Here is a 10,035-nt window from a genome sequence, read left to right as displayed (position 1 = left end):
GATTATGCCATAATCGTAATTGATTAAGCAACTTCTTAATCGATCAACTGATCAATCAAGAGTGCTTCTATTCATGAAGAAGGAACTTCTTAATCGATTACCCAATCGATTGGCTTCAAGCTAGATCGATTACCTAATCGATCTAGAGCCCTTCTATTTCACAAGAATATCTCTCAATCGATTACTTAATTGATTGACTTTGGACCAATCGATTGCCCTGCCCTAATTCCCTAAACTTGGATTTAGGGTTCCTTTGCCCAACCCGAAGTCTTCCATGATTTATTGGGACTTTCTGTTGCTTAGCATACAATCAACTTTGATCTGCTATTACTTCTTTATCAAGTGTCTGATCAACACTTGGCCAACTTAGATTTTTCCTTACCTAGTTCTCAATTATAACTTCTCTCATTCCAAGTGTTTAGTTCCCAGTTAACCCGCTTTACACTTAACCTTCCCAACTAGGTTTGTCTAGTCTCATTAGGATTTCACCTATGCATGGTCAACTACCAGCTAACTCATCTAGGGTTTAACCTACTTGCCAACTAGATTTATCTAGTCCCACTAGGACTTCTATTTAATTATCTAACTTTCAGTTAGGATTTCTCATTTGTTTAATTTCCAGTTCAGACTTTGTGAGTTAAATCTTCGGTCAACCTTTATTCACTTGACTTTCCATTCACATGTATATATTATTCAAATATCAAAATTCAAGTTTAAATTAATCTTAACTTAATTAAGCTAATCAATTTTAATTCAAAAAATTACACTAACATAACCGCCACAGCCCCACACGATGACCCTTCGTCGATGAAAAAAGATTCATCAATAGCACGTTTGGTAAATGCACATATAGCGGCGCGAACACGAACCTCTCCACTATAAACACCCTACTGTACGCTTACTATGCCCACAGCCAACAAACTACTCGTCCCCGCCAGCCCGACGATCTCGCGAAACAAGTGGACTAGGGAGGGAGGTCCAAAATACCGCGAGATCCCTTTTACCTTCCAAAGTTCCAATCCCGTAAAATTCTCCCTCTTCTAGTCTTCCCCCGTCCATGGCTGCATTCTCCAATCCGCCTCTCTCTTCTCCTTCCTCCCCCTCCCCGTCCCCCTCTTCTGTATCCCGTCCTCTGCTACGGTCGAGTTCCGACCGCGCTGCTGATTCTTCGTCTCTGCTTGCCTCACCTCCTATCGTGGATCCTCACCCGTCGCCACCCCAATCGATCGATCCCGGAGAAGAGCATGTCGAAATCGCCAATTCCCTGCAGGAGTCTGAATCCTACGAGGGTTTGCCCTCCCCTGCTGCCTTGCGTTCGATCCTCGACTCCGCTGCCCCAGCCACTTCGCTTCCTTCGCCGCCTCCGGTCCTCGCTGTCCCGCCCTCCTCCCCGCCTAGGGTAGTTACATACGACGACGACGACGACGCAGTGCCGCTGTCGCTTCTACACCTATCTTTCAACCAGGACCACGGCTGCTTTACCGCCGGCACCAATAGGGGATTCCGAATCTACAACTGCGATCCGTTTCGTGAGATATTCCGCCGAGATTTTGATGGAGGGGGTATCGGCGTAGTTGAGATGCTGTTCCGATGCAACATTCTGGCTCTCGTTGGCGGCGGGCCGAATCCGTGCTTCCCGCCCAATAAGGTGATGATCTGGGATGATCACCAGAGCCAGTGCATTGGGGAGCTCTCCTTTCGGTCGGAGGTCCTCTCTGTCCGGCTACGGAGGGACAGGATCGTCGTCGTGCTCGACCAAAACATATTCGTCTACAATTTTACTGACCTTAAGTTGGTGCATCAGATTGAGACAGTGCCAAATCCCAAGGGTCTATGCACCGTTTCACAGCATCAGGGATCGCTGGTGCTGGTCTGTCCTGGTGGTCAGAAGGGGCAGGTCAGGATTGAACAATATGGGGCGAGGCAGACTAAGTTCATTATGGCACACGATTCAAGGATTGCTTGTTTGGCACTGTCACAGGATGGGCGATTGATTGCAACTGCAAGTTCCAAGGGCACTCTTATTAGGATATTTAGCTCAGTGGATGGGGAGCTTCTTCAAGAAGTAAGACCTTTCATTTTATTAACTTCTTCTTTTTTTGTCCTATAGAATTCTATCAGTTTCTGTGTCTACATTTAGTAACAATCATTTACATCAATTTAGTAATTTTTTGAATGAAAACTGTTGACCCTTTATCTGAATGATTGTGATGAAACTAAAGATTTTGTATAATTTTTTTTTTTTGGCCAAGCACAATTGGAATATATGAAACTATTGTAATGACGATGTTTGTTGAATTCTAAAATTTATACTCAATTTGATGGACCTGTTCCTTTAGTTCAAAAGAAAAAAGACCATAAATCCTTTAAAACCAAATACATTATTTTCGAGATTGCTCCAAGTGGGAATATAAGGAGATGTCTCGTTTCATATTTGAAGAATTATGACAACTAATTGCGTGTCTATTGGTGAATTTTTTGTATCAAACAAAAACCCATAACTGTGGCACTTCATGGGTTCTTAATTGTGGCATATCACTTAAATCAGTAAAGATTAAAGTGTCATCACTTTATTTATATTTCACATTATTGGAATATATGAAACCATCTTAATACTAAATTCTATACATTGTTTGATTGCTCCGAGTAGGAGGTATCTTATTCTAAGAATTATGCCATCAAATTGTGTATATTGGTTAAGCTTTTTGTATCAAACAAAACGACTATAACTGAGGCATATGATTGATTCTCAATTTTGGCATATCACTTGTACATTAAATCAGTGAAAATTGAAGTGTCATCTCATCATTCATATTTTATTCTTGTTGATTCACATGGTTAAGGTTGAATCAAATTATCTACCTAGAATGGCCTTTGAAGTTTGCACATGTCAAGTCAGTTTGCTCCAATTAAATGATTCACAATGAGCTTCTATTCTTCATTGGTCTTCTTGAACATGATAAACTATGTCACTCATTGTACTCTTGTGCAACCAATATGAAATTGTTCATCCAATCTCATGTAGCATAGTTATACAAGAAAAGTTTTTTTTCTATATGTAAAAAACTAATGCTGTAGCAACGTGTAATCCATTGAAGAAAAAAATATTGTTTTTTATGGTTAGGATTCTAAATATCTATAAACTAATATCTTGTGAATAAAGATTTTTTTTTTACACTGACGGAGGTTATCAAAATCAAGATCCTAAATTTGATGATCTAAGCATAGGATTGTGATTTTTTTTACTTATAAAAATACAATTTTTTTAAATTCATATATTATACTTATGATATATCATATAACTTTATTGGGCAAAGATCAAAATAGTGCCTTTTTATAAAATATCAAGGGGGCACTCCTTTTTAGTTTATCATCAAAATGTGCCTTAAGATGCTATACCAGATCCGATGCACCTTTAATGCCTCTTAAAAAACTACATTGGCCATTTAATCGCTGTGACATGTGGCCTAAACCAACTCATGTGGCAGTAGAGGTTTGTTCAAAATAGATACATGAGTTGTAAATTAAAAAATAAAAATAATATATATATATATATATATGATTTTTAAAAAAACTATTATATGAATTATTAATTGACAAAAATATTTAAAAGTAGGTTTTTTTAAAAATAAATTTAAAAATTATAGAAAGTAGCAATGCCAAAACTACATGGTCATGTTCTGTTCAAATTTTGAAATTCAATATGTAAATGTACTCTTGGAGGTCATTGAAGTCCATTTATGTGGTCAAAGTGATTAAATGACTTAATCACCATGCAGGAGATTTGACCAAAACGTACATGTTTATTTCAATTTAAAATTTGAATCATAGATAGATATGCCTTTTAAGCGGCCATTAGAGTTCATCTATGCTTTCAAAGTAAACAAACGACTCAAAAATGATCATATAGCAGGGATAACCATCTGTGTAACACTTTTAACTAGTCAAAATGATTACACAGATGTACTTAGACACAGAGCTAGTAGGTTTGACTCGTTAAAAATCCTAGATGTCCAAAACTAATGCACAGATACAATAGTATTTCCCGGACAAAACTCTTAAACTTAAGAAGCAGTTTTGTTTATGTAACAAATTTGGTGAATAATTTTAGTCAGAACTGTGATTTAGATGGTTAAAATTACTACTTGTTTATTTTTAAGTCATTGGGTACTTTAAAAGCATAGTTGAACTTTAATGCCCTGCTATAGTGCATTTATATATTCAGATTCACAATTTGATTAAGAAATGATTGTGTCACAGTTTGACCAAAAGTAGTATATGGTAATTTTAAAATTATTTGGTTAATTTCAAGTCATAAATGGACTATAATAACCTTTTAAATTGCATCTATATATTCAGATTTAAAATTTTATCAGGTTTAGATAAAAATTGCTACATATCATTTTTTAGTTGTTTAGTTACTTTGAAAGCATGGTGGACTCTAATGGCTATTTAGAGTGCATCTATAGATTCAGGTTCAAATTTTAAATAGAAAATTATTGTTTGGAGGTTTTGGTCTGAAGTTTTGAACCAAATTACCACGTGAATCTATATATTCAAATTTAAAATTTAAGCAGAAAATAGCATATAATAATTTTGGACTAAAAGTGCTATAGGGTCATTTTTATGTTGTTTGTTCACTCTGAAAGCATTGATGAATTCAGATGGTCTTCTATATAAATCACTTTGGCCAAAACTAATATATGACTTTTTTTGAGTTGTGTTGTCACAAATAGAAACATAAAAGAACTCTAATGATCCACTAGAGTGCATCTATATATTTAGTTTTAAAATTGAGCCTAAAATGACTGTAACAATTTCAACCAGAGTTATTACATCACTATTTTATATATATTTTTTATTTTTTAAATTATATTTTTAATAATTGTAATTTATAATTCGTATGATGGTTTTTAAAAATTTATATTAATCTGTTCTCTATTATTCAGATAAACAATTTATACTTTTTTGTTTTTTAATTTACAACTTATACAACAAATTTGAGTTTGCTTAGATGGGTGTTAGACTGTTCATCCAGTTGGATGACGATCTGGTTATTTTAAGTGGATATGTGAAGGTGCAATGCATTTAGAAAGGTGAATTTGGCAAAAACCACATCAGATGGGTCATCCTAGGGCACTCCTTTGACGATAAATTAAAAAGGGGCACTCCTTTGATGAATTTGTAAAAGGGAGCGTTACTTTGAATTTTTTGTTCTCCCAAGTTTATTTGCAAGTACTTTTGTGTACATTTCAAAATTAACATTATAGTAATTGATGCATAATTAGAATTGATCATATTGTAAATATATGAACCAGGCAATATAGTTGATATTGTTTCAATACTTTTTTATAGCAAAGACAAACAAAGATGAATGACAATGGCAAAAGGCAAACAAACTTTCAACAATTGAAAGTCATCTTAGATGGTACAATATTAATGATGATATATTTCTATATCAATATGTAAAATATCTGTTGGAATATAGGTGCATTTTGTTTATGTTGCGTTTATTTAGAAAAAAGTAGGCAGGAACAAAAAAAAGAAAAGAAATTATCATTTCTTCTTGTTTACTTGGAAGGAAGAAAATAAAGGAAATAGTTTAAACTACATCCATTTTATATCTGCCAAATTTTGGTTGTCGAAAGGAAACGAAGTTTATTCATCTAATAAGCATAAATAAGTGATATCATTTTTTTACTTTTAGTTTCCACTAATTCAAAAGATAAATAAGGTAAGACTGGAAGTAGCCACACATTAAGGTTACTATGATGGAAATGCTATCTAAGAATAATTATGTTTCTGTAGGATCAAGTTGTAGGCTAATAAGATCTTGACCTGATCCTTTGCCTAGTTGGAATTTGAACTATAGGTCTATTTGAGTTGTTTGAGGATTGGAAGATCCTACAGTCAAAATTCAAGTATTGGCAGGCCATGAACCAATGGTTTACAAATGTGCTATTTAGGGGATGTTTTGTTCATGGAATTTTTTCACTTTTTCATTCTATTTAAGTGGAGAATTTGAAGAGTGAAAATGAATCTCTTTTCAAGAATTTAAAATTATGAAAACTTGTTTGGTACTAAAATTGAACTGGTATCTATGGCGAGAAAAACAATGAAAAACTTATTTGGTTGATTATTAATGATGTGATATAATACAATTTAAGAAATATAACATAAATAGGATATAATATAATGTAATATAAAAAATTTCAAATGCTATTATATTTAATGATATGATGAAATGCTAATATATTTTATATATCTTTAAATTAATAATATATGGTATACAACATTGCATACTTAATAAGAAGTATTTTATGATATTATCATACATTTATTGTATGATATATTATTATATTTTTATTAAAAGATCAAAAAGAAAAAAGATCAATGTCACCTTAAGAACAAATACAGTTATAAATATTATATAATATAATTTTTAAATAATAAAAAAAAATTATATTTAAATATAGTATTATAGGTGGCATTATTTTTTAAAATAACATACAATAATTACAAACTATAAAGATATTAATGAATAATATTATCTAATATTACAAAAATTATAATGTAATACTATATTGTATTATCGTGATGTGTGTCAAAGCATAGTGTGAAAAAGTATGCTGTGTGTCGTAATGATAGATACAACATAGTAAAACAGGATTAAAGATGATAGTTACTATTGAGTTTTGGCAGTTTATCATCATAGTATATTTTGGTCATGCCACAAGTCAACACAACATTTTAATCCTTATTAACAACACTAAATATGAACTACTATGCTGATTTTGGAGAATGGCACATGGGATGTCATTAGTCAGAGAGTTGGTGTATGACTGTTGTGATTGTTCTTCTTTAATTTTCTTTGTTTAATGGATTGATGGCAAGAATATGTTTGATTAAGGGCTGCTGCAATTTGGTTGTTGCTATGTTAGGAATCCTGGGCAGTTTAAGTTTCTGCTACTAGAGATTGTTTGCAGGAGTGGATGACTGGTATTTTCATAACAGATAAAACTCTTCTTCTAGTGGAATGCAAATTGTTGCAATTTGGATAGCTTTCCTTGTTCCTTCATAATTTTTCTAGAACTTCGTTCTCCACTTGATGCCCTTTTTCCTTCTTCAATTAGGTAAGAAGAGGTGCTGATAGAGCAGAGATATATAGTTTGGCTTTCTCTTCTGATATGCACTGGCTAGCAGTCTCTAGCGACAAGGGAACTGTTCATGTTTTCAGTCTCAAGATTAATTTAGGATTGACAGTAAATGATAAACCTCGCCCCGCACCAGTTCCAAATGCTTCAATTTCAAATTCACATCTTTCTTTCATCAAAGGTTAGCTTCATTAACTTGCAGAGTTGCATGTAGTTGTTATTCCATAAATATTTAACCATTTATTGCCATATTATATCTAATGGTTGGTGGCTCCTATAATTTGGAAGTGATCTCCATTTTCAATAATGCAATAGGTGTTTTCTTTAGTTTTGGCGTGGTAGTTCTGATCTGTAATTTCAAAAATATTTGCATGAAAAATGAAAGTGAAAATAATGTGATATTATCTACAAGCATAAATAATTGGGCTTTTGTATATCCTTTCTGCAGAGCAGGATTATTTAACTAAGAACAATTGTGTGAACTATAGTGTTTGATCAGTGAGTAAGATTATCTTTTACCTTGCTGTGTTATCAAAGATGGAGTCATGGACAAGGGATATTGTTAGAGATACTGGTAAATTTTGTAAAGAAAAATACTCAATAGAGTAGATAAACTTTAGATATACTGGTTACTATGATATATTCAGTATGGTGGAATGTGATCAAAAAGAAAATTAAAATTCTTGATCTGATCTACATTGATGTTTGGATAAACTAATTTGAACTGTATTCCAATGGAAATATATTTCCTTTCCATTTGGATCTTCTCCTCTAGGAACATCCAAAATAAGGTGTCCTACTCCTACCTATAGATAAACAATTCCCTGATTTGGTGCATATGTCTTAAGTATAATATTTCATTCACAAAATCCATTTATAATCCAACAAAACCAAAATATTTATTCTACCTGACATTACATTCCATTTTTTTTGGTTGTTGTGGATGCATTTTAATGTGTACCTAGGCCCCCTTGGTGTTTTTCTTTAGGAGAATATATAGTGTTCTTTTATGTTGAGGGTTAGTTGATAATTAATTATTATCCTTCATTGACACATTACTTCTAATATATTACTTATGAACTGAGATTGCAAAAGTTGCCATTAATCAGGCTCATTAGTTTAAAAATCATGCTTAATATGACAAACATGGGCATATGTTAATCAAGGTATGAAATCTTGAGTCGTACTGGTATGTAATCATGCTTAAAAAGCCTTTGTGCTAATAAGTCCACTGGTTTACATCACATGTTTGCATTGTCTAACCAAATCAAATTATTAAATTCTCTCTATACATTCCTCAAAAAATTTGATTCATGCTTATTCTGCTTCCAACTAATTAAGAAATTTTGGAGGGACTATACACATGAAATTGAGTTCATTGCAAACAAATACCCCATTCTTTGTCGAGAAGAGATGAAAATTGTACTTAGTATCATTTGATTGAATAATTACCTCAATTCATTGTTTGAAGAAAGTCTCCCATTCAATTGTGTTTTTATTTTTATGGGAAATTGACATGAGATAGAAATCAAAGCTTTCCCTAGCATGACATATAAATATATATATACAATAGGAAAAAAAGTGGATACAAATATTTAGGGCAGAGAAGATGATCAGGATCAGGTTAGTTTAGAATTATTGAAACAGGAAGATGTAGTGAGACTAAATATTGAAGGCTAATGGTGCTTAGCTCAAATGGTCTACAAATCATTACAAATATTACAATTTAATGCTCATATGAAAAAATATTAAGTTAGAAATATATGTCCTGAAGCAATGCCGAAAAGAGTATGACACTTAGGAAACATTACACTTATTTAGTTATCTTTTGTTATTGAGAATGCTTAGTTGTATATGGATAGGTGCTCGATTGCCAAAGAAATAAGCACCTGTTCCATATAAATGATACGTAGATTTTGTGTATGGATAGGTGCATCCATGTTTAACAATTGTTCCATCACTATTGACTTCTAGCATAAATTAGAGAGATATTCCCATTATCCTAACCTGTTCCTTTATTGTAGGAGTATTGCCAAAATATTTCCACTCTGAATGGTCGGTGGCCCAGTTCCGTTTGCAAGAAAATTCACAATATGTAACAGCATTTGGCCACCAAAAGAATACTGTTGTTATTCTTGGTATAGACGGGAGGTACACTTTTCTCCAAGCTTTACATTTATGTCTTTTCTGTGTACATATTATATATGCCTACACTCACTATAATTGTTTTATTTGAACATCCAATATGGTCTGAATTCAGACTATACTTCCACATTCCACATAGCTCAACTTGGACGAATTAGCGAGTTAAATAAATTTTTTACTAGTGACATGCTTCTTTGAATTGCTCTTGCAGTTTCTTTCGGTGCCAATTCGATCCTGTTACGGGTGGAGAGATGATGCAGTTGGAATGCTTCAACTTCCTAAATCCAGAATCTCTCTAGTAATATGATGTGCTTTACACTCCATGGTTGATTTTCTGTGATTTCCATTCTCCAATTATATCTCTGGTTAAAATTTTGTATATAGACTACAGTATGGGCATGTAAATTTTGCTCCTGCAGTAAAATGTGTGTACTAGGTATAAGACTGATTCTAAATTTTGTTCCTTGAATACTCTGAGTATTTCTTCAATCGCACTTTGCACAAGTTTGCGTCGCAAAACTGATTTGTGTAGCAAAACTGATTGGAGGGAAAAATTAAGAAGGTTGAGTGTTATACAAATGATGGCTTAATTGGCACACACATTCTGAGCCTATTAAATCTGTCGTTATGGCTGAGGGTGTTTGCGTACCCAAATTGATTGCTAGATATCCCTAGCTTATTCAGAACAATTCTGAGAAGATGTTTGGGGTAATCTCATGCTCTTCGAACTTCCAAC

General features: G+C 33.3%; 1 protein-coding gene across 1 annotated transcript; it reads left to right on the top strand.

Moving 5' to 3' along the window:
* The first annotated feature begins 902 nt into the window (after positions 1–902).
* LOC122017050 (autophagy-related protein 18a-like) lies at positions 903–9,803 on the top strand. The gene is made up of 4 exons (XM_042574520.1): positions 903–2,065; positions 7,134–7,335; positions 9,179–9,305; positions 9,511–9,803. Exons 1-4 carry the CDS (start codon positions 1,058–1,060, stop codon positions 9,596–9,598), a joined length of 1,425 nt encoding a protein of 474 aa, XP_042430454.1. The 5' UTR covers positions 903–1,057; the 3' UTR covers positions 9,599–9,803.
* Positions 9,804–10,035: the final 232 nt, after the last annotated feature.

This window comes from Zingiber officinale, chromosome 8B (assembly GCF_018446385.1).
Source record: "Zingiber officinale cultivar Zhangliang chromosome 8B, Zo_v1.1, whole genome shotgun sequence".
Lineage (NCBI taxonomy): Eukaryota > Viridiplantae > Streptophyta > Magnoliopsida > Zingiberales > Zingiberaceae > Zingiber > Zingiber officinale.
This window is presented reverse-complemented; position numbering and strand designations above follow the sequence as displayed.

Excerpts from the sequence above, each read along its gene's own strand:
- LOC122017050 (XM_042574520.1), top strand. The coding sequence starts at position 1,058 with ATGGCTGCATTCTCCAATCCGCCTCTCTCTTCTCCTTCCTCCCCCTCC. Across the intron at positions 2,066-7,133 it reads ATGGGGAGCTTCTTCAAGAA|GTAAGAAGAGGTGCTGATAG; the intron begins GTAAGACCTTTC and ends TTCTTCAATTAG. Across the intron at positions 7,336-9,178 it reads ACATCTTTCTTTCATCAAAG|GAGTATTGCCAAAATATTTC; the intron begins GTTAGCTTCATT and ends CCTTTATTGTAG.